We start from the raw sequence: 25,787 nt of genomic DNA, 5'->3' as shown, positions 1-25,787 counted from the left end.
TGGATAATTATTCTTAAAATCGGATAAAAAAAGGATTACGATTGAAATTATTATTTACGACATATGTAAAAGTAAATACAATAATATTCTTTCTCATGTATTATAAAATTAGAATATTTAAAAAAATAAGGATACTTCATTTTGAAAAGTAATAATAACATTTTAAAATTATTTCTCAATAGTTAATAATGGTAGTTTACTGTTAGAAAAAAATAATCATTGTAATTAGGAACACTGTAAAACGTTTAGTTTTTATGTTTTTACGTCATTTTACATCAATAAATCACTTGAAGTAAATCTCATAAACAAGCTGCCAACGATACATTTCAAAATCTGTGTTTTATGATCATTTATGAAGTCGATCGCCAACTAATGGCATTAAATATTTTATGGTCATATTGCAATACGCTCGAGGGACAATATTGCAAACGTAAGGACATATGAATATTAGTATGCGCTTAAATGTAAATGAATGAAGTATCATGATTTTTGTTCCCAACCACGATTTTACTACTACTACTACTACCATCACACCGTTTCCCCCGCAGGGCTAGGCAGAGAGGATAGAACACTTTACTCTTCTGTCCTGACATATACTCCTCGCTTCCTTCACATCCATACATCTAATAATACATGCCCTCCAATTGCGCAGACTTTTGACACCACCAGATTTTAGGTTCTGATTGATTTGATCGTGCCAAGTCTTTTTCGGCAGTCTTCGTTCTGTTCTCTCGCTCACATTCGTCACATATAATTTCTTAGTTATTCTTTCGTTATACATTCGATCCACATGGCCTCACCACCTTACGGAACTCTTCTCAATTACCCCTAGTTCAGCCTTACATTCCTCTATAATATGTTTTTTCTTTAAATAACTGTTATAGCCATTGAAAACTTAAATAATGAAGAATTAATTAATTTTCACATTTTTGCTATTGTGTTAGCATTTAAATACCATGTACCAGATCTCGGGTTCACAACCTGGCGAAGTCAATACGAAAAAAGTGTTACACACTGAAAAAATATCAATGAATGTCATCTAAATCGAGAACTTACATATTTACCATGCTTCAATTTTATGTAAAAATCGAGATAACAATGTACTACCTTATACGGTGTCCTATGCACTATTGTGTATAGATAGGTGGCAAAGATGAACATTAACTGGTTAATTATGACGTTTACTAAAAAATGTATGAAAAATTCACTTGGTAAATGCCACTGTTTCTTAAAGTCTATTGTGACACGTGTTTTGATGCATCCCGTATAATTTTATACAAGAAACAAATCAAAATTAAACAAGTGTTACGTAAGATTTTAAGAAATAAAAGTATCAACCACGTGAAATTTAAATTAAATAGTTATAGATATTATACCACAAACTAACATCCGAATCAATAATAGTTTTTTTTTTAGCTACTCAAAGTTATTAGTTTCCTGGTACATAATCGAATATATTATATAAACACATTATTTGTTTCATATTTCACACACTTAAAGTCCTAAAATATTAATGAAAAAAATCAAAATCCTTTTTTTCAAGTAATTTCTCATTTCGAATTTCAAAACATATCGTGTTTAAATCTTGGCGTAGAATTTTTTTTCATTTACTGATTTATTTTTCATTATATTGTTCCATGATGTTCACCACACAGTTTTTGCTATCTCCACTTTAAATATTAATTTTCGGAAACAACAATAATATTATTATCTTCTTTTAAAAATTTTCTCTTCTCCATTGAACATATTAAACGTAAAATATTTTTTAAATACACGAATGTAATCTTATATCGAGGTTTGCACATTTGATAACTTTGGAACGCATTCAGGTGATAATAATTTGTTACATACAATAGCTACCTACTCACGTTTCAAAAGTAAAACGATTATTTTATTTTTAACACCATAATAACAACATAGTGTTTTATTTTTAATACAGATTTTAACAAACTCATTAAAAATATATATATTTGTTATTTGTATTATTTTTAAATTTGGTTTCAGCCTTTTATTTCACAAGATCTTCAGGTATAGTACAAACGAATGATTTATTCTTCTATACAGCATATATGTATATTCATGTTCCGAAAATCGATTTTCCTAACATGGGAAATATAGTAAATATCGAGTGTATACAGTGATCGATAATGCTAGCCTCATCAACAGGCCTTTTATATAACAAATGAATGAAGGAAAAAAATACAAGTAAATTATTTTGGATTGTACACATTCATATGTTGTTCATTTATAACTTTTCAGTCAATGTTACACGTCATCCATTATTGCCAACCGTAGTGAGATCACTGCATTTTTGGCAAACAAATGTAAATTGAGAATTGCGATGACAACATTTGATTATTTATATATTATTTTCAAAACTATGTATTAAATTTCTTATTTTATCACGGCCTTCTGCATTGCAATAGTATTTTATGGGAAAACTATGTCGATACTTTTATTTTACTACGTTTCAGCCACTATTCCTTAAGAAGATAACGTATTAAATAATTTATTGAGTATTTTTATCAATTTATTTTATTGAAAATATATTTTAAATTCCAACTCTAATGAGACCTTATAATAATGAGAGGTTACGATACATTGAATATTAATTTATAAATTATTTTCAACATAATTAATATGGATGTTTTATTAAATTTAAGAATCGGGGCAACATTGAAACAATTAAGAGATCAGAGCTGAAACAGAAAAGTGACATTTTGATAAAATACGATAAAGAGAAAATTAAAAAAAAAATAAGTCTTAAAAAAATGCTTTCTTTTGTTCATATATTTTTTTATTCGTTTATGGGTTTTTTGGAACCCCCAAAGTGAACAAATATTAATTGTGAATGATAAATATTAATACATAATTTTGTAAATTTATTACCGATGCACAATTTCAAGATGGTGCCGTGTAATAAATTAGCTTACTCAGTCAAAAAGCTGCTCCAGAGTGTAAAAATGCTAACTGTTTGGCACGATTCCAAAATTTGAGCTTTAATAAAGCTCTGCCCGAGCATAATTCATGAATTAAACAACGCTTAATTGGAATTTCTTTCAGCGGATTATCTGCAGAAAAACGCACGTTTTTTCATGCATTTCTTGCCTAATATAAAATGTTTGGTATTCTTATAAAGACGTTATTTGAAAATACCGAAATTAAAACAGTACTAGGTTTTCAAAGAAAAGTAATTATTTTATGTCTGTAAAATAAATTTAATACAAACATTGTTTTTAACAAAATAAATGATTTGTACCAGTATTCCAACCAGTTAAGATTATATTATTTATTTATAACCCTTATCCGCACCCAATGGTGCATAAGGCACTGCATCATTTAAACGCAGCATAATCTTGATTGTTAACACATGAAGGAAAGGTGTTCAGCCCTCCGCTTCAGGTACCAGTCCAGGGTAATATTGAGTAAATGCAAGAGTGGAAAAATCAATTTTATTTATTTGACCCCCTGGGAATCGAACCCGGGACCTCCAGAACGGTAGCCGAGCGTGCTGACCGTTACACTACTGAGACGGACAGAAAAATATCTTGTCTTTTTATGGGAGAGATTCGTACGTCCATTATTTTTGTTTACAATTAATCACGGCGGCTCAAGGAGAAGTGATCTTGTAATGTCACCAGGTTGCCAATTCTCACTAAAACCATGGTCCGTGAATTCTTGAAATAGAGTTGCCACGTTGCAATTGTGAATATACTGGGTGGTCGCTTGTCGCTAAATGTATTTGTGGAGACATTCGAGTATATGTACCAACCATAATAAATGGTTTTCATTGATCTTTCTACACGATTTCTTTAGACATTTTTCGTTTATGAAACTAGAATAAAATAATAACTACGTAATTTTTTTTCACATTAATTTTATAAGACCAGCAACCAGGTTTCGTCGTAACCAACATTACCAGACTGGTATGAGGCAAGACAAAATTCTATGTTATATACACAACAAGGCAGGAGTTGGGAAACAATGATTATAAATTATTTTTCTGACAAAATTAATTTAAATTGCATGAGTGTAAGTATTGGATTATAATAATAATTACATGTAAATTATGGTTAAGGTTTTCGGCGTGATTTGATATAATTTAATGTAAGAAACGGATTTTGTATGTGAATTAATATTAAATATGTACATATAGTTTAATCTGGAAACGTTGGTTAAGGACCTCTTCTACTGCTCATTAGTTTATGAAACTATGTATTAAATTGCATTTATTTGTTTTAGCTGATGTTCGTCCAGATGCCACAAGTAATGATGGACAGCTAGCACCGTTTTCCTCACCTTTCAATCCTGTTGAGAAGCCTCCACGCACACCTCACGACTTTTCACCTAAAAGTAAGTGACATTTTTACTATGAGACAGTACTTTTGAATCGTACTGTACACCATACACATTCAAACATACACGTATGCGTACATGTGTGTAATATTGTTCCCGTTTTTTAATGCTTCAGGTTACAGACTGAAACATGCCACTCTGGCATTTACGTATTAGCTATTTTTGTTCGAAACGGAACGATATTTTGTGAATTGTACAATAGGTATCGGAATTCATTTTTGATATTTCGTTAGTTGTCAAATCTCAAATCAAAATTCAATCTTCAAAATGTAATTTAACCTGCTATCTTTTTTAAATCAAAACATCATTTAAAAAAATAAAACAAAGCCAAATAGACTATGAAAATCTATATTTCAGTACCAATACAGACAATCTATTGCCTTTGACACAGAAAACTTTCGACCTGATATAAATGTTTTAGTAATCATGTAGTATTTGAAGCACATGGCCCATTTTACCAATGCACTAGCTACCTTAAAATATTTAAGTAGATGTAGCTTTTAAAATGAAAAGCTTAAAAAATATTTTCAATTTTGAAATGAAAAAAACTGTCTCGAATATTCATTGTTATTTTCTTCAATCTAGCTAACTTTACATTTTTTTAAAATAAAACTACATAGCATTAAACATGATAAGTTCTTGTCGCATAATTTGAATGAATAAAACACTTTCATTTTTTTTACTCAAACGACATAAATTGTGAATTGTTGTTTTAAGTTTAATTTGTTTAAATTTCTACTGAGTAAATCTTGAAATCGCATATCGCTCACTCCTTTCAAGAACGTCATAAATAAAAAAACTTGATTTTTCAGGAGAACGTTTTTAAAGTTTAAAAATATAATACAATGTATTAAAAATAAATATCAAGCCACTTATTGAACTTTTAACTTTGCAACACATCTTTTTATGTAAAACCTGAAGGTTTTTTTTTCCATTTCAAAAATATCAAGTATATTTAAAAAAATAATTGAACAATACCATTTCTTCAAAATGCAAAAACAACACTTTCTGCCCTGTAGCGGGTAAAAATTAAGTTAAAAATATGCCTCTTTTGCTGGGATATAGTACATTTTCAGGGCACTCCGAAAACATGCACAACTGAAAATTGACGATTTTTGATTTATGACGTTCTTGAAAGGAGTGAGCTATATCACATCTGTATATTCTGTATATTAATGTTGAATGAACTCCTTTAGGTTAGTAAGAATGTGCGTTGTTAAAAAAATTAGTATATACATCCGGGATAGAAACTAATAATACGGAGACCAATTCTACTTAAATTTAAACAACTGCATTTTCATGGAAAACAAATTTTCAAATAACAGTCTTACGCAAAATATTTACAAACTACGTACTCGTAAATATCGTAGGAATTATTTTTAAACGACGTTACAGTTTCACACTTGCAACTTTTTTGGCATGAAAACACTGGCTATTTCGGAGAATTACTCTAAAGCATCACATGGTAAATTATAAAGGGAAAATCGGGATAACTCGGGTACTCGGGTACAAAGGTACAAAGTAACAAAACGCCGCTGTCCATATTCCCGAGTAACCGCCTTTATAAACTGAACCACGTTTACCAGTTTCTCGTGGAAATGACGTAAAACGCGAGCATAAAAAGTTTGTTTACAAAAAAAATAGGGGTCAGTTGAAAACAACCCAAAACATGACTTCAAAAGTCTTTGATATTTTCCAAATTCTTTATAGGAAAGATAAAAAAATTCAACTACCGATTATTACTTAAAAAATTAAAAGAATTGCACATGATTTCTGTTAAAAATAGCAAAAAGGATTAATAAAAAATAACTCTAGAACCCGGGTCCTGCTATTATACAATATACAAATCTTAAGATTATTTTATACGCACGTATGTTTATTCACGTGTATAAATATAATGAGTGTAACGTCTTCATATGTGGGATGAACCTTAACCAAACGTAATTGTTTCTTTAAAAAACATCGTTAAATTTGCTATTATGAAAATGCTTTGAACTTCTTACATTGCTATATTTTTTGATAAAAATTATATTTTTCTTAAAGTCTTGCAATAATCTATTCTTCATTAATTTAAGGAAAGGAAAAATACTTTTAACATAATGGTTTATGTCAGAAAGTAAGATGAGTGAATTTAAAAAAAAAATCAAATAATTCTTTGACTATTAAAATATTATACGATAGAAATTTATATGCTAGGTACTAATTACAAGTTGTAATAACATCATATAATGAATTTTAGAAAAAATGAAATGTAAAATTTTGGTCAAAATACATAAAATTGTATTATGTTTAATTTTACTGAAATTATCAATGAAATGAAAAATGAAATCTTAGTGATTTAAATATCTTGCACACTTGCAATTTTCTCTTAAAACAATTTCATTTGTTTGTGGAGGTGGGGAAAAACCAGCGATTTTTCATGCCTACATCATACGTTATTTTTGTAATACATAAAACAATTTCCTTTACACGCTTCGGAAAGAAAAGCTTTCAGATAAAGATTCTAAGATTTTATTTCTTAAGTATTCATTTGTATTTTTGCCATTATTTTATAATTCATGAAATATACATATATTCTAAAACATAAATTAAATACCAAAATATATTCTTAAAAAAATAGTGCGCGGAGATATGTCTGCACAACCGGTCGTTTTCTGAATTGTATATTCGCGAGTACCGCATTAACAATCTCAAATTTTGTGTTTTTTGTTTAACAAATAAAGAGAGATTAAAAAAATATTTATCCATGAGACAAGGGCGTTTTCCAAAAAAAAATCTCAAAAGCACAAAATACTCGTATGCTTAATATGTATACAAGCCGACAATTTTAATAATGTCATTAAAGTGCCATAAAACAGATAAGGCAGGTCAAAGAATTTGTTGCTATAGTGCTATCTCGACCCGTTGCATATTCGAATGATTGCATAATAACGTTGAAGGCGGAGAGGTCAATTGAAACCACTTGTCAAGAAAGACATTATCATTAATTATGTGTTCATAGTATAGAGCAACAATACATTAATAAATGTAGTTGCTTACATCTTGTTTATTTGTCTTTTAATTTAATCTTATACTTATCTGAATCTACAATGCTTATAAGAATTAAATCATACATATATTTATTTATTTATTGAACGGCTTATGCTTTTGACACAATACATATACACAGTATCTAATATAAAAATACACTAATGAATACCTACACTAATAGAGAAACAAAAAGGCTTAAACATAAAATAATAATAAAAATAACAAATATTAAGCACTGGCAAATACACGTCTCCTTCACACACTATCAGCGAGCAGCGAGAGAGAGTGAAACACAACGTTTAAATTTATCCATTATAACATGGAGAAGAAATGCTGAGAAAGTACAGACTTCAATGTGGATAACAATATATTAAATAAATCTATACTTTTAAAAGTATTGGCTAACTTGTGAAGCCGCGGAATCGGAGAGAACATGGCATAGTTTGTATTATGTAAAAATACTGCGAATATGCATTTTTGCCTAGTACCTCTTGGACGCACGCTAAGGTTAATTTGATAAATAAAGCTTATAGATATATAAGATGTCTCATACAATATCTAACACATCTTTATAAATAAAATCACGAATATTCGTTGGTTAAAAATCATTATTCGCTGATTATTTAGAAATTTTAATAAAACTTTGCATTAGAATACGCGTTTAAAAAACATATACGGTGGAACCTCTCATAACGAGCATAATGCGTTCCAGAATCTTATTCGTTAAGCGAAACATTTTTTTGTTTTGATTAGCGCGAAAGATCGTGAAAAGGGGGCTTGACCTTTTTCTGTAACTCATGCGAAATGTCACTCGTTAAGGGAGTATCTTTTTCACATTTTATTTTTCGTTATGCAAATTACTCGATATGAGAGGTTCCATTGTACATGTATATATAAGTGTAACAGTAAAAACATATAAGACTGAACCAAAGCAACTCCTGGTTACACTTAAAAATAAATCCTTTTGATAAATATTACTTGAGTTTTAAAAAAAATATATTACATACTTTATAAAATATATGCGTAATTGTTTAATTGGCTTATTTTTTAACGTAACTATTTTTTCTTAATGTAATGTAAAGTTTTTTATTGTTAATGTAACTATTGTTTATTTTATCATTTTTATATGTAAGCTGTACAATTCCCGAATAAATAAAAAAATATAAAAATAAAATAAAAATAACAACTTGGTTTTAACCATTTTTCTGGTACACTTTTTCCAACCGGTTTTGACAAGAACCTTGTCATAATCAAGGTTTATGTACTTATTCTAAAACATTGCAATATTATGAGATTTCAATGTTTTAGGATTACCCTGATGATGACAAAGTTCTTGTCGAAACCTGTTGGAAAAAGTGAACCAATAAAAAGTGGTAAAAACATAGTTATTTTATTTTATAAAGTTTATAAAATGTGCCACAAAGTATCTGCGAAAAATATTCAAGGAAATATATTATATTTTTATGCTTTCATCTAGATTTCAAAACGATTTTCAATAAACGAACGTCAACATCATTATTAATGTGATATTTTGGAGCACATTATAAAATACACTTATAAGCTAATGTATTTTTTGTATATATTTTTTATACATTTTACATTAGGCCGGTGTTTTAGCTTCCATTTAAATACATTTTAATTCACGTACATACTTCCCTACTACTCGTACACCCAAGATGTTAGGTAACATCATTTGCATCAAACACGACTGTTGTATACTCGTATAGTACGTAGTAGTGGAGGTCAAGCCTTAATGGACATATTAGAGTGAAGTAATTTGTCTATTTTTTTCAGTAAAATATGACAGATGATGAGCGCAGTTTAATATAAAAAAAACGATTTTTTTGTTTTTTATCAATTAAACGTAAACATATTATTTGAACGAGGATACATTTAAATACTCTTAAAACTGTGTTTACATTTCGCTCACTCCTTTCAAGAACGTCATAAATCAAAAAAACTTGATTTTTCAGAAGAACGTTTTTAAAGTTTAAAAATATAATACAATGTTTTAAAAATAATATCAAGCCACTTACTGAACTTTTTACTGTGCAACAGATCTTTTTAGGTAAAACTTGAAGGTTTTTTCTCCATTTGTAAAATATTTAGTTTATTTTTTTAAAAAATGCAAAAACAACACTTTCTGCCCTGTAGCGGGTAAATATTAAGTTAAAAATATGCCACTTTTGCTGGGATATAGTACATTTTCTAGGCATTCCCAAAACATGCACAACTGAAAATTGACGATTTTTGATTTATGACGTTCTTGAAAGGAATGAGCGATTTGTGCAAATATCCTTTTTACGTTTCCGGGATACCCTATGCAATGCGACAAAGTAATTAATTGTACTTAGTATCAGAATTAAATACGCATTAACATTTTTTCAAAAATCATTATTTTGCTACTTTACAAACTGAATTCTAAATAGTGTTAACGGATAGTTTTATCAAAACGAAAAACTAGCGAGTCTAGAAAATACGAAATAAAAAGAAGCTTTATTTGGGTAGACACTCTTTCATTTGTATATGAGGTCAAAATCCTAGATTATAATGAGTAGTGCAGTTGTCAATCATCGGTAGAATGGGTGAATGTTGCACGTGTGTAAAATGATCACTTAAACCAGCCTATAACGGTCGTAAGCCCCGTAAATACCCTGACTTCCATATTCTTTTTCATCTTAGTTGAGGTGTCAAAAAATAACTTGCAAAAACAGTGATTAAAAAAAAAAACCTTATCCGCACCCAATGGTGCATAGGGCACTGCGTCATATAAACGCAGTGTTATCTTGATCGTTTACACATGAAGGAAAGGTGATCAGCCTTCCGCTTCAGGTACCAGTCTAGGGTAATATTGAATAAATATTACTGTGAAAAAATCACTTATATTTATTTTACCCCCCTTGGGAATCGAACCCGGGACCTCCAGAACGGTAGCCGAGCGTGCTGACCATTACACTACGGAGGCGGACAAAATTAGTAATTAAGGGATGGGTTAAAAAAATAACAAGCCCCTATTTTATTTGTTCCACCACTGGTTTCACAGACGGTATTAAATATTGACCTTTTAAACTAACTTACTAAATAACCATCACGCCACTTCACCACAGGGGTAGACAGAGAGAATAGAACGCCACACCACTCTGTCTTTAACAACATTCTTTGCCTCTTCCACGTTCATGCATCTCCTTATACAAAGCCACCGATTATTTCGGCTCCTAACCTGACCGCTTTCAAGTATAGACATTTTAGTTATAGCTAAACGATTCAATGATAAAGGCGGTTTCTTTGAGTAGTATTTCGCAAGAGGTTAAGTTGTAATCAAATTAAATTGCTATATCTCTGAACGGTTGCCATCGGTAGAAGTATAAATAGTAAATCATAAAGATATTTCGTCCGAAACAAGCCGCTTCACACAGCAGCCATTCGATAAATTAATTTTAATATTTAACACGCTTCAATTATTCAGATAAGTACTTTCTCGAATTAGATTTTTCTGCGTGGTGACAGTAGTGAAAGTTGATAGTTAGAAACATGTTGAAATTGGAGTTATTTGTTCAAACACTATAAATTGCAATAATCAAAGTCAAAATCTTGCGGAAGAACTTTGGTATCAATGATTATCTCTCTTTCAATCGATGTGTATTGCTCGATCCAAATTATATTTTCATGCATAAATTGAGATGAAGAGATGAATGTAGATCTGAGTGTAAAATATTGGTAAATGGGGAGATTTTGGAACAGGTAGATGATTTCATATATTTGGGTAGTATGTTTTCTAGGGATGGAAAGATTGATAAAGACATAGAAAGGAGAGTGAATGCTGGGAACAGAGTGAATGGTGCACTAAAATCAGTTTTAGCAAATAAAACTCTATCAGCGGAAGCTAAACTGGCAGTACACAATGGAGTTCTGGTTCCAACCCTTATGTATGGAAGCGAAGCATGGAGTTGGCAAAAGAAGGATGAAAGCAGACTGAATGCAGTCGAAATGCGATCCCTCAGACGAATGTGTGGCAAAACGATGTTCGATAGATGTTCGAATGATGAAATAAGGAAAGAATGTAAGGCTGAGATAAGCATTATCGATAAAATTAAGAAAGGTGTGTTGAGATGGTTTGGACATGTGGAGCGTATGAGTGAAGAAAGAACGGTTAAACAAATTTATGGAGCGAATGTAGTTGAAAAAAGAAGCAGAGGACGACCGAGGAAAACTTGGCACAATCAGGTATGTCAAATACTTGAAAGCGGCCGGGTCAGGAGTCGTAATAATCGTCGGGTATGTATGAGGAGATGCATGAATGTAGAAGAGGCAAAGAATGTTTGCAAAGACAGAGTGGTGTGGCGTTCGATTCTCTCTGCCTACCCCTGTGGGGAAGCGGCGTGATGGTTAGTTAGTTAGTTAGTTAGCATAAATTGAGTAAAATAAAGTATATTTTTCATGCATTTAATTACAAAAAGAGATTATAATTACAAACGTGTGGTTAAGATTTTGTTAACCATGGTGTTTTTATATACAGGGTGACGCAAATAAAACTTTAAATATAAATAAAAAAAACAACAAAAAACGCTACTTTAATTTCCACATCTTTTAACAAACTTCGCTTATAAACTGGTATTGTTTTACAATCAATATTTAAAGCGCTTGTTATGGATGGAAAAAGTTTTCAGTTTTAAGGGTCACATTTATTTATCTAATTCAATTTAAGGTCTAGTTTGTAAAAATTTAAATTTAAAATTCACAAAACATACGGAAACTGATTTTTTTTATAAAAAAATGATATTAGTTTTTATATTTAATATTTTTTCAAATAGCAAAAGTTAAAATACCGTATCAGAATACACAAAAAAGCCGCAGGTTTCTCACCTCTGCACTAGATTAACTATGGTTTTTACTTTGTTATAATTTACAAAATAACTTTGATTATTACACTTTATTCCTAAGTATTGCATTATTCTCAACATTGTCCAAATACTTGTTCACAAATCTGGATTATCTCCGATTATAGGAGTGATTTTCATATTATTTTTGATGTGATGTCAGAAAAAAATGTATTACTCTAATATCGACCACTTTGAAAGCAAACTTACTAATTATCTTTAAACAGATTAAAGTATGATATTAATAAGTATTAAGGAAGTACCTATTTCCCAAAAAAAATTGACATAATATTTATTTTATACTAGAAAATACCACTTAAAAATATTTTTTCAAAGTTGTTAAATGGAAAAACACTAAATGACTGCTAACTATCATTAATTTGTATTTTATTGGATTATATCAATGATTTTAATTTTACTTTTAAAACAGATTTATATGAATATGCAGGTAATTTTTTTGTGATTTTTAAATAAATTTGACAGATGTTTAGAAAAAACTTATTTATGTTAATGATAAGATATATCAATATTTCAAATACACGTACCTAATTAAAATAATTCATTGATTTGCAATACAATGTTTTGGCGGAGATGGCAACATCATGGCCTTTTTCTTCAACGACGCCCATTCATAATTTCGATGGTCCAACCCATCAAAGATCATGACCTCTCGCATTCTAAGAATAATTACTCATTAGCCTGATTTGCATATGGTATTAGAACAAGATATTTCTAGATATAGCATAGGATTTTGTCGATAATTATTCGAAAATAATAGTGCCATAACTTGATATATAAAGACATCTCATTCTCTTTCCCTGAAAAACTTTGCACGTTATATTTTAAACCTGCAACAAAGATGAAGAAGATCATGGATGTCTGGGTATTTACAGGGCTTACGAACTATCAAAGGCTGATGAAGTGATCACTTCACACATGTGTAACATTCACAATTCTACCCTTGCATAGTCACACGACTCAAATTTTGGAGGCCATACATATATTACATATATCGCTCGCTGGTTTCAACAACGTCATAAATCAAAAATCGTCAAATTTCAGTTGTGCATGTTTTCGGAATGCCCAGAAAATGTAGTATATCCCAGCAAAAATATTTTAAACTCAATATTTTCTCGCTACATGGCAGAAAATGTTGTTTTTGCATTTTGAATAAAAGGTATTGTTTAACTATTTTTTTTAAATATAATAAATATTTTTCAAATGGAGAAAAAACCTTCAGGTTTTACCTAAACAGACTTTTTGCACAGTAACAAGTTCAATAAATGGGTTGATATTTATTTTTAATACATTTTATTATATTTTTAATCTTTAAAAACGATCTCCTGAAAAATAAAGCTTTTTGATATATAACATTGTTGAAAGGATTGAGCGATATGGTCAATCTCTCAATTTAACCCAGATTTGTTAACAAGTATTTGTGTTAACACACTCTCAAAATGCTGTGAATTATAAGTAATAATTTAATACGATCATCTGAACCATCATATTCTGAAGTGAGTTACCAGCATCTACCTATTTTCTGCTACACCCAAAGAGCACATATCGTATCAAAACTTTGACATTTTGGATTTACTACCGTTTATCTCGTATCCAGCAAATTATTTATGGTCTATTTATTGACCCGTCACGAACCTGCCAAAAAGTAAGGTTATGATAAAATAAACGTTTTAACACAATTTATTGTTTTGATAAGAGTATGACTTGCTATTTATTACTACTTTTATTTTTTTCAATCATTGACCAATATTTAATGAAAAAAACATACTTGGGACAATCATACGTGACATAGGGACACTCGAAATTAGATCGTTCGTTCGTTTGAGTTGCTCGTTTTTCTTATTATGGTAAAGCAATACTGTATTGCTTTCATTATTTTTAATGCTTGATACAAAGTACCTACGTATCAAAGTTTAGCACTTGATTCGTTTGAATTTGTTTGATATATATATATTTTTTGCATACAAAGCTCCATGGCTTTGTTATATTTCCAACACACTAAGAAAAATAATGACGTTTCCTAAAATTTATCAAAATATTGATGAAGGTAAATGTTCATTAGTTACAAATCTTAAATCTCAAATTATTCGCCAATTTCTGTGACATTTCATGTTGCATTTGGATACGCACGTATTTTTTTATATCTGTGTAAATAAAAAAGTAATTTTTAGTTCTCCTTTCATTTACATTTAATTAGATTGAGCCACAGCAACGCCTGGCCGAGTACAGTTACTTTCAATTAAATAACCAAATTTTTAACCAGAAAAATACATAATATTTTTTTAGGATTCTACAAGCACATTAGAATACGAAACAATCCAATTTTATAATTAAATTGTAACTTTGTTTCAAAATCACTTTAAATATTTTATTATAACTTAATTATAATATCTACCGGTTAGCTTCGACACCGGTAGACATTATAATAAAGTTATAATAAAATGTTTATAGCTAGTTTGAAAGAAAGTTACATTTAATTATAAAATGGAAAATCACAAAGTTAGTGCTTCAAATATACATTATGTTTACAACATTTTGAGTGTGTCCAAATACTTGTTCACAAAATCTGGATTATCTATAGATAATAGATGTCTCTAGTGAAGTTCTAGTGATTCAAGAACAAGGTTTCTAAATTGGTTCATATATACAGAACTTCCAAGAATTTGAGTAGTGTGGTTGTCAATAATGGGTAGAATTGGTGAATGTTACACGTGTGTAAAGTGATCACTTAACCAGCCTATGACGGTCGTCAGCCCCGTAAATGCCCAGACTTCTATATTCTTCTTCATCTTTGATGAGATGTCAAAAAATAATATAAATTATGTTAATCCAATTTTACTTCGATAAGATGAGAAATCATTGTTTGCTTTGTATGATGGTACATACAAGTAATGAGGAAGTATTTTCTGATGTGTCTCGTCATCCTATTATGTACGTACTGAATTAAAAAAATTAAACATGAATTATTATCGTTATTAATGAGTCTTAATCCATTGCTTACAGTTGTAACAGCCTATTAGTACTCCAAATGCTGATAGTTATAACTGGCAATCATTTTAATTCCACCCATTACTTCGACCCTTTCCCGTCGAATTATCATCGTAAATGACAATCGGGTAAGGATCGTTTAATTTTCGTAGATGTGGTCGAAATACTTGACGATCGAAAATGCGAACGCATGATCCGCGAAAATCTGCAAAATCAGTCGTTACAAGGACGATTAATTTTTTTTTCAAAAGAAAATAAAGTATGACCAAAGGGTTTAATTTAATATTTGTACACATTAATAGTTGTTCAGCTAAAAATATCCAAGACAGAATACAACATCGATGTGTCATTTTCTAATATCGACCGGATGCGAATTTTTTGGTCAACACACATATCGCTCACTCCTTTCAAGAACGTCATAAATCAAAATTCGTCAATTTTCAGTTGTGCACGTTTTCGGAATGCCCAGAAAATATACTATATCCTAGCAAAAGTGGCATATTTTTAAATTAATATTTACCCGCTACAGGGCAGAAAGTGTTGTTTTTGCATTTTGAAGAAAAGGTATTGTTTAATTATTTTTTTAAACATACTAAATATTTTTCAAATGGAGAAAAAACCTTCAAGTTTAACCTAAAAACATGTGTTGCATAGTAAAAAGTTCAATGAGTGGCTTGATATTTATTTTTAATACTTTGTATTATATTTTTAAACTTTAAAAACGCTCTCCTGAAAAATCAAGTTTTTTGATTTATGACGTTCTTGAAAGGAGTGAGCGATATGTATTTATAGCCCACTATTTGCAACAAAGCGTATTCAATATTATTAAAATACATTTAATTTTAATACATTTTATAATATTTTATTTGTTTTCTATAATGACTAGAATTTTGCGTAAAAGTAATGCTTACAATTTTGCGTAATTATAATATTTTTTCTTTATACTTATAACTAATGGTTTCACTGACTGGTTTAACGTTAAAAATCGATAGTTTTTTTTAAATGAATATCTAATTCAATAATCTTAATTCAAAGCTTACCTACCATGCTGAATATCGTTTTTTTTTTGTATACAACGATCAAGGTAACGTTGCAAAAATGGAATAATCTTTGAAATGAAACAAAAATTAAACCTGTTTTTAACCCTCTAAAATCCAAAAAGCAACAATGGAGTTGTAAACAAAATATGACCACCAATATACCCACCGCTTTGTCAAACCGAAAATAAATTTATAAATTTTATTAAGAATGAAAAAAATAATAAATAATATACTTGCCAGTGTTTGTAACAAAATCTATAATAAACAAAAATAATTGATCTTATACAGAAGTCCAGTCTAATAATTCATTTTGCAAGCATTAAAATGTCTTCTTTCTCTGAAACTGCTGGAAATGAATAAGCTTTCTCAGAATCTATGAGTAAACAAAACCTAGCCCTTGAATTCGAAAACATTGACCCCAAAAGCGAATAACCCCTCGCGTCATACTTTATTTCCTCACTGGCGATACAGGGTTGCCCCTAATAGTTTTCACGCACAGTTACGAGCGTAGTGGCGTGGTGAGAATGTTTATGTTTACAATCTGTATTTTTAAGGTCCCGAAAGCCGTGACTAGATGCTATAAAAACAATCAACCAAATTTGGTAACACCATTGGTTTATGTAAATTACCACAAAACCAAATTTGTATGTCTATTGTGTATTTGTACGAATATCATACACTAGGGTGGATCGAGCTTGAATATATTTAAAAAAAGTTTTATGTAAAAATGTTGCAAGCATTAAATTATAAATTAAATTCTTCTTTTTTACCACTCCAGTATTATTAAAATTAAGAAAGGTGTGTTGAGACAGTTTGTACATGCGAATCAAACGAATGAAGAAAGGATAGTTGAACAAATTTATAAGGCGAATGTGGTTGGTAAAAGAACCTCAAAAAGACCGAGAAATATGGCATGATTACGTATTTCAAATACTTGAAAGTAGTCAGGTCAGGAGAAGATATTTGAAGATGTGGAAGAGGCGAAGATTGTGTGCAAAGACAGATTGGTGTGGTGTTCTATTACATATCTCTGCCTACCTCTTCGGGAAAACGGCGTGATAGTTAGTTGAATATTATATTTTGTTACGGCTAGTTTTGGAAGCTACAAATGCTTCCATCTACAGGCTTAAATGTGTTTACTATAAACTGTAGCTTTCAAAACTAGTTGTAACAAATATAATATTGAAGTAGTAAAAAACAAGTGTTTTACTTCTAATTAAATATGTCATACCACAAAGTAAATGCTGAAACAATAAATAACGTTGCGAACATTAGTGGACAAAAGGTATATTTTGTTATGAAGTCGTATGAAAACTACATTAAAAGTTTAACTTTTTTTTTACGGTGATTTTTAACAAAATTATTTAATGATTTTTTTTGTTAATAGTAAATCATAAAGTACGTAGTGGAATATTTATTTGATTATTTATGGCTCAGGACGCCATTAGAGTTAGACGTTTTTAAAATTTATTTTAACTCAAATGAGATTTTTGAGAAAATGCTCCACTCTAATGTGCAGGGATGAGATACAGTATGAATTATTTATCGTTTGATGCATACCGATAGAAGCGATCTTAAGCGATACTTCCCGCTGTCTCTTTTCGATCAGGCGTCGGTTAATGAGCCAAACAAGGAAGGAAAAGGGGTGAATCAGAAGTCGGGCCATCAACATATGGTAAATGTTTGTGGTGCACTCGAGGGCGCTGGCGGTGGATGGGTGGATGCATGTCTGGCCGCTATCACTAATCTAAACGAAGTGTGTCTGGTTACCCAACCTAGTAGTTCAGTACAGGGATGTAGTTTTATTCTGAATTAAAAAAAAACTGCTAGTTATTGTTAAACCCTGGATAACTAAACTATATTTGTAAATATAATGCCACTTGTGGATCGCACAATATTGACATATTATGTAGTTACTGTACGGAATAGTGATTTATTGTTAAACGTCTCTTACATTAATTCCAAATAAACCAAACTTAAGTGCCATATAACCGGTTCCTATTTTTAATAAATACTTTTGATTAAGTTTCACGTTTTTATAACGTTGTCCACCAGACGAATGTTTAGTTATTAAGGGTTAATATTTTCTTCCTCAAGTATTCTTTTTTTTCTAAGCCCACTATCCACCCGCAGCGGTTATAGAGTCCCGAGGGACTCTTTGTCAGCTGCGCATAGAGGAATAATTTTAATTAATTCTTAAGGAATACAAACTCTATGCAGATTAATGAGGGGAGGAGGATGTTTGGACAATATCCGACATTTCGTACTCACCCCTCAGGAACCCTATGCCTGTTAAAAAAAGAATACCGAAGAAAAAAAATCAGTAAAACTTATGAATAAAGATAATGACTTAAATGACCTAAGGTATTCCATCAAAAATACTGCTTTTAAAGGTGTCTTAACACGTTGACTGCCAACCACGAGATTCTTCTTTGCTAGGACGCCGATTACGAGTTATCTCGTACTGTTTTTACTTACCATATTCGTGCAGCTACGATAAAATTCGTAGTGTATTAGTACTAATGTGGATAGATGGCTCCAGGGAAGAGAACATACATCAATGTTGGCTTACATAAACAGAAAATTTATTAACAAATGAACAGAAAATGTATTATTTTATGTATAAAAATTAGACTTTTGTAATAATGTAATATGATTAAATGAAATTGGCTTTTTAGATCGAAATTCTGAAAATTGCCGTTGGCAGTCAACGTTAGCTTGATATGAAACGCGTATCGCTCTTCCCTGTTTTTAAGAATAATAAAAATAAAACCCCTATCCCCAATGGTGCATAGGGCACTGCTTCATATAAACGCAGTGTTATCTTGATCGTTTTTTACACATGAAGAAAAGGTGATCAGCCCTCTGCTTCGGGTACCAGTCCAGGGTAATATTGAATAAATATTACAGTGCAAAAATCACTTATATTTATTTGACCCCCCCCCCTGGGAATCGAACCTGGGACATCTAGAACGGTGGCCGAGCGTGCTGACCATTACACTACGAAGGCGGACAATTTAATTTCGTTTTTATGAAAGAAGATAATAATCTGAGCATCCCAGGGCTTGCGACCTGGCATTTGGCTGGCTTAAACTACCACTTGTGTAACGTTCATTCTTCTACCCATTATTGAACGGCCACATTGCATTAATTCTTGGAACTTGTATTTATGCAATGATCTTAGATCCTTCCGCATACCGCTACTGCTATTTAAAAAAAATACTTATATTTTTTTGAATTCACGCTTTTCTTTGATAAAGCATTACAATAATATTTTCATTTTTATTTTTATAAACTTTTTATAAAGTTCTTATTAATATAGTGGATTTAGATACAAAGTATTATTAAAATACTTATACTTCTTATATTATTGACCATCGAGAATTTAGCACCATCGTTTATGAAGGCATCCAAGCATTTATTAATTCATTATTCATAGCAAATATTTTAGACGTAGAATTATTGAATTTTCACTGGAAAAGTTGGTAAAGGAATTGTACTGAAATTTCAGTTGGTAAAGCTTTAAAAAGTTATGAACAAAATGAAGACTTACATGATTGCCTAAACAGAATTTAACTCCAAAAATAATTTTAGACAACCGTGTTTATCTGAATTTCAGGGAGTTAAGATAGATTTTTAAAATGAAATTCAGTTTTGACAAAAAAAAATAAGTATTTTAAATGTCATAAAAACTATTGATTTGACAGAATAAATACTAAAAAAATATTTATAAATAAAATATTAAAAGTATTATTTAATTTTATTTAATTCACAGTGATTCTAAGAGTAGGTAGTATTTTTTTTAATTACGCAGTTTTATCACACATTTACAAAAAAAAACATATCTTTATCTTCGCTTGATAAGAATACTTTTGCTCATCTTAATTATAATCATGTTTTTTAAACCAACATACACACGTACGTATTTACGACCGAAGCGATAAAATGTGTTATTTTTGCTTCATAAATCAAACCAAATTATCTTCTCTGCGATGTCTTGCAAATACATAAAAATACAAATACATTCTCAAGGACATTTTTTTAACACTTTATTTTTAAATTATTTTATTTTCTCATTAGCGTGATCCAACCCTGGCCTGAACTCTGCACTAAGTATTCATACAATTAAGGACTCTTTCGTTTTTACGGTTCAGTGATGTTCACGCATTAGTTTTACTCGCGTTGTGTTGGGGCGAGGACGTTTTCGTGATCAAAACAAAACTAAATGACATTCTATTGTTTCTAAACCATCGCTCATTTTGACGTTTATAAATAATAAATTCGACATATGCCATTTCAACTCTCGCTATCATGTTTTACGCCTAGTTTAATATTCATTAACGTATACGGAATTGTATACAACGAAGCCATACAAGTTATGCCTAACCTCGTTACAATAATGTTATTATGTGTTAGAGTTAAAAAATGAATACGAAAAACAAGTTCATGTAAAACAGAAGCGCGACACTTATATATTTACAATGTAATCTTCGCTGATATAAAAAAGTTATTAGTAATGATATCGATTAAAAATAATAATTCATTGTTGTGTGCGCAACGAGTGACGCGCTTGTATTATCAGTGATCGTAATTCAACGATATTGGCATATTGAAGTTCGATCCGAATTGCGTCAATATTCAAAAGAGTTTCCAGTCACAATCCGAAATAGACGCGGGCGTGAGAGAATATCATTTATTATTTGCGCGGCACTCGGATGCTTCGAGTGGAGAAAAATCACGGGAAACGTTTCGGCATTGGCAATAATGGCACGCTAGTAGGCGCCCGCTTAATCATTCATAGATAGAGATATAAACGCGAGTACTCGCAGAAAGCGAGGCAAGCTGTAGCCGCTGTAAAAATAGCCGCGATCAGTTGCGACCGGCGCCGGACAGAGGACGCGCAGGTCGGCGCGAGACACTTAGCGAACATTCTCCGCTTTCCCAGCATTTCCCGCATTACTTGCACGTACACCTTAGTGCATCCCAGTGACACCACCAGCTTGGCCCTGTCTCCCGTTGTGTTGTTCCGCCGCTGCCTCCTACACCGCGAGTACCGCGCTTTTTGTTATCGCGATGTTTTGATCCGACTGCACCACGTGGCCGCAGCGCCCAGCTGATATCTGTCATCCGGTCCCCTCGCCGCGCTGCATGACCTACGGCATGGGACTCGGGACGGCCGAGTGGACCTCCGCGCTCTCCGGTACATCGAGTGCGATGGCTGCTACTTGCGACTGCTCGACCGTTGTCTCACTCTCGGGAACGTGTCAAGCTGATCCTCGGCCGGCTGTGAGTTTTTGATTGTACGCGCTAAATACTACGCGAGTGCCTCCGAGGACGAGCGCGATCGGAAATCAAAACGGGTCATCGGTATAAACAAAAGTGAAATGTCAGACAGCGGAAAGAGTAAACGGAAGAGAAACAGGGGTAACCGAAGGAAGAATAAAAATAAAGATTTCGTGACCGATAATAACGACGTAGCAAATCAAACGGATTCGACCATTCCTGTTATAAATAGTGTTGAAATAAACGAATGTGATAATAAAAGTGATGACAAACCTCCGGAAGACGGGAAACAAATCGATCCTTCGACAAATCCCTCATCTAGTAATTTTCTACTTCCAAATGTTTGTGAAAATATTGAGGATGACATAACGGTGAGTTCGACAAATATTTTAATATCCGAACCGCATGCTAATGTGAAAAATGCGCAACGAGAAAAATATCAGGTAGAATTTCCAAAACTATCCGAAATATGCAATAAAAGGAAAAAAATAAACAACAACAATAAGAGTAAGAGTCTTGATAATGAAGATGATAGCGAATTACATATTGTGGACGTAACCGAAATTGAAGTAAAATCTGACGATGATAAATTTACCGAATCAAATGCTATTATATCGGAAGCAGAATCAGATGTGGAATGGGAAGTTGCCGATGATTTATTACAAGAAAGTACGCAGCACGCTCAATCAATTAAAGGTCCACTGAGTGTCGAAACCATTACGCTTCAAAAAGCTGATGCAGAAGAAGTTAATTCGCTATCGCCGGAAGACGAATTGAATCTTAGAAACTTTTTGCAAACATTAAATCTTACCACGAGTTCTAACCCTCCCACACTTCAGGATATTCCTGATATTGTTATTAAAGAACATAAAGATGAAAATGAGAGTGAAAACGATATGAAATTACGCCGCGCTCGAAAGAAAGCGGCCATAGAAGAGCATTTTTTACCCCAATTTGTGCACCCAAGATTCTTAGATGTTATTGATGAAGAAGGAAGTAACGAGTCTAGTGATACAACTCGAAGACAATCATTCTTGAGTGAAAATCGTGACCCGCAAAAGTTTGATGATCTCGACGATGATGTTTTTGTCGCAGAAAAGAAGATTGCGAAAGAACCCAAAGATGTATTTCCAAAGAATAAAGATTATTTTGCGTGTAAAAAGGAATTGAAAAGACAACAAGAATGTTTACTGGTTGGTGCTAAAATTTTAGAAACTGAAGTTGAGGAAGGTTGTGGAGACTGGACGATTGAAAAAGTTGAAGAGCAGCGTGGAGCTGATATAGTTTTTCTTGACGATTCTTCAAGTAGCGCTAGCGAAATTGATAATGGTGGCGAAACAGATTTTTTGAATGAAGATGAACGTGTTACAATCAAAACACCTACAATTGATATCGAGAATTATTACTCTGATAATAACACAATGGTTCAACATAACAACCCACGGAGTGAACTTAATGATGATAATAAGAAAATCAACTCAGTAAATGAAAGTAACGAAAACAAAGAAAGTTTTATAAATAACGAATGCAAAATAAATAAAGAAAAAAGTGTTGTGAATTCTTCAAGCTCACCAAAAACTGTTTTACTCAGAAATGAGGAAATAAGCGAAAGTCTCGAAAGCTTGTTAGTACTTCCACCAATCTCCGCCGCCTGCAATGAAGTTACTATAATGGCAAATGAATTTGTGGATGAACTTCCAATAGTAACAGAATTACTAAAGGAATCAAAACTTTATATCGACAAAAATGACAATAATATTATTTGTGATGAAGAAAACTACAATCAAAGTCCAGAAAGTGATCGCAGCAGTGTTAACATGTCAGGTGAGGAAATGAGCGAAAACAATCCAAAAGAATTTTCCCGACACGACTCCTCTAGCAGCGTGTGTTCATCCCATAGCACATCCCAGAGTACCGCCAAGTATAATCCTCATTCTTCATCCCTCACTGACATAGATGCCATTGTGCATGATGACTTGCAGACCATATCAGATTCACACAAAATGGACACGAGTGAAAACGATACGCCAAGATCCTTTTCCATCAGCAAAACTAATAAATTTATCAATGTTCCAGGTATAGATGACAACAAGAAAACTGTAAATCATCTGGAAAATCCTAACTCCTTGAAGGAACTTTGCTTGGAAAAAGTGTCATCTTTGCCATATGGGGAAGCGATTTTGGAGGAACTAGCGTCTACTTCGAAGTCTCTAAAGATTTTAACAGAAAGCTTACGTAGTGAGAATAAAAAACAAGATCTGCCAAAAATAATGCCCTACTTTCCGTCACCTGATCTCAGTGCCGTAAAAAAGGCCGCTCTTATATATAAAACATCCAAACAAAATGCTTTTCAGCCTGAAAAAGTGCCACCGCCCGTTGCTCCTAGGCAGTCGTCTTTCAAGATATTACACGACGATCCACCCTGGGTTGGACTTGCCACAAACGCTGATCCCACATTGCTCGCTTGTTTGTCACCGTCACAAAAACATCAGATGGATCGTTTGAGGAATACGGCTAATGACGAAGCCGGTGAATTGATTGACATGCATTGTAAATACGCCGAGCGGAGAGGATACCACGAGACGTACGCTAAAGCAGATAATCCGCCACCGGCGTCTAATAATATCGATGATAACATACCGGTGCAAGCGTGTGCCGGCGACGAGCGGGCGGCCTCCTCTCCCGGCTCTACTAATAGACTGCTGGCAATCATCCGAGATCCTCAGCTCAATCCAGACGCCAAACAAAACTCCCAAAAGCAAAGTCCTCCGCGAAGTACCTTCGACTTTAAAGAGACCCTTCGTTCTTTCGAAGATTTGAATGAAAAATTAGCTAGGGAAGAAAAAAATATTTTCATTTCAAAGAAAAGTGACCGAACGAACGAAAATCTTCATATTTCAGAGACGTATTCTTCTAGTAAAAGTTTAAATGCTAGCATCAAAAAGTCCGATCCTGGATTGAGTGACAAAAGTTTCATAAAAAATAATATTACATTCAAAGATTTTGAACCAATTAGAAAAGAAATGTCTCAAGGCAATCAATCCTATTTCCAACATAATAAAAATGTCAATCATTTAAATGACTCTAGTAACAAATTCATTCAACCGAATTATCATCACCATTCGATGGGGAATTTAAATTCAAATGCTGAAGATCCTGCTTCATTCGTTCAAAGATTTCATAACAAAAGAGCTTTTCTATTAGAAGATCCTATTTTTGAAACTTTCTCCGAAAAAGTCAAACAAACCAAAAATGCTATTCTAAATGGAACTCCTGTTCGAAGATCTTCTCTTCCAAAGGATATTCATGATCGTCAGATAGCGTATATCATACAAAAAGAAAAAGAAATCGAAGAACAAATCAAGCAGCTGGAAGGTCAAAAAAGGATGAGCAATAATATTAAATCCTCATCTGGTCCAAGAGCTCCTATGATGAAAGAAAGTGAATTTTCCTCAGAAAATTATAGCATTTCACGTCAAAAAGATATAGCGATAATTCAACAAGAAATAGAGGACCACTTTGTATCAAATTCGTTCAAAATAGATCGACCAGCTTCAATCGTATCTATGCCTAGTAATGCAGAAAAGTTCCGCGATCAAATGTATTCCGAATATATGGACAAAGTAGCCGAAAGAGAGGAAAGAAAAAATCACAAAGTTATAAAGATATCTAACTCTCAGGATTGTCTCAAAAGTTTATCAGCTTCGCAAACGCTGAGCGACATGAGACAGGCGTGCAATCAAATTGAAGAGGAATTTATTTCCAAGGCAAAACTTCGTTGGGACAAGCTCGGATTCAAGGACCCGGAAACCGAAACGGAAGACGAAAACGAAATCGATGCGGCGACGAAAAGTGTTAGGGATAGTGTCGCAACGGAGAAACAACCAGTTGTGATAGAACATAAAATAAAAGTGATAGAAGGAGACGAAGAGAAAGATGTCCAGAAGCTGCCGAATCACTTGCAAGAGTTTGTGAAGTTCACCAGCAGCGGGGACGAGGCTGGTGAGTGGTCTGACGATGTCCCAAAAGCAAGTGACTCCGCGTTTAATGTGATTGTTAGTTTGACGATTGTGACTGTCATAATCGCTCTTGGGAAGTGCTTTTGGCAAAGATGTAATAATTAACAAAGTACATAATTGTAACAGTGCTGTGAAACGTATTAGCTGATTGATTAACCTACTAACAAAAAAGCTTC

At 32.3% G+C, this 25,787-nt stretch overlaps 1 protein-coding gene across 20 annotated transcripts in view; it reads left to right on the top strand.

The window, feature by feature from the left end:
• The window catches only part of LOC148313087 (uncharacterized), a 225,759-nt gene that overhangs the window by 63,718 nt on the left and 136,254 nt on the right, over positions 1–25,787 (top strand). For 15 of the 20 annotated variants that reach the window (XR_015838332.1, XR_015838331.1, XR_015838328.1 and 12 more), the window contains exon 1: positions 20,468–25,594. Coding sequence is in view for 17 of the 20 variants with exons in the window: in XM_088268116.1 (XP_088124242.1) it covers positions 21,694–25,594 (3,901 nt within the window). In the remaining 3 variants the exon portion in view is untranslated. Of the gene's footprint in view, positions 1–4,242; positions 4,354–20,467; positions 25,595–25,787 lie in introns of those variants that run through there. The other 5 variants (XM_088268225.1, XM_088268233.1, XM_088268208.1 and 2 more) reach the window with 2 other exon arrangements.

Source organism: Brachycentrus maculatus, unplaced genomic scaffold, assembly GCF_059751285.1.
Source record: "Brachycentrus maculatus isolate JH-2025_06_01 unplaced genomic scaffold, ASM5975128v1 h1tg000023l, whole genome shotgun sequence".
Lineage (NCBI taxonomy): Eukaryota > Metazoa > Arthropoda > Insecta > Trichoptera > Brachycentridae > Brachycentrus > Brachycentrus maculatus.
This window is presented reverse-complemented; position numbering and strand designations above follow the sequence as displayed.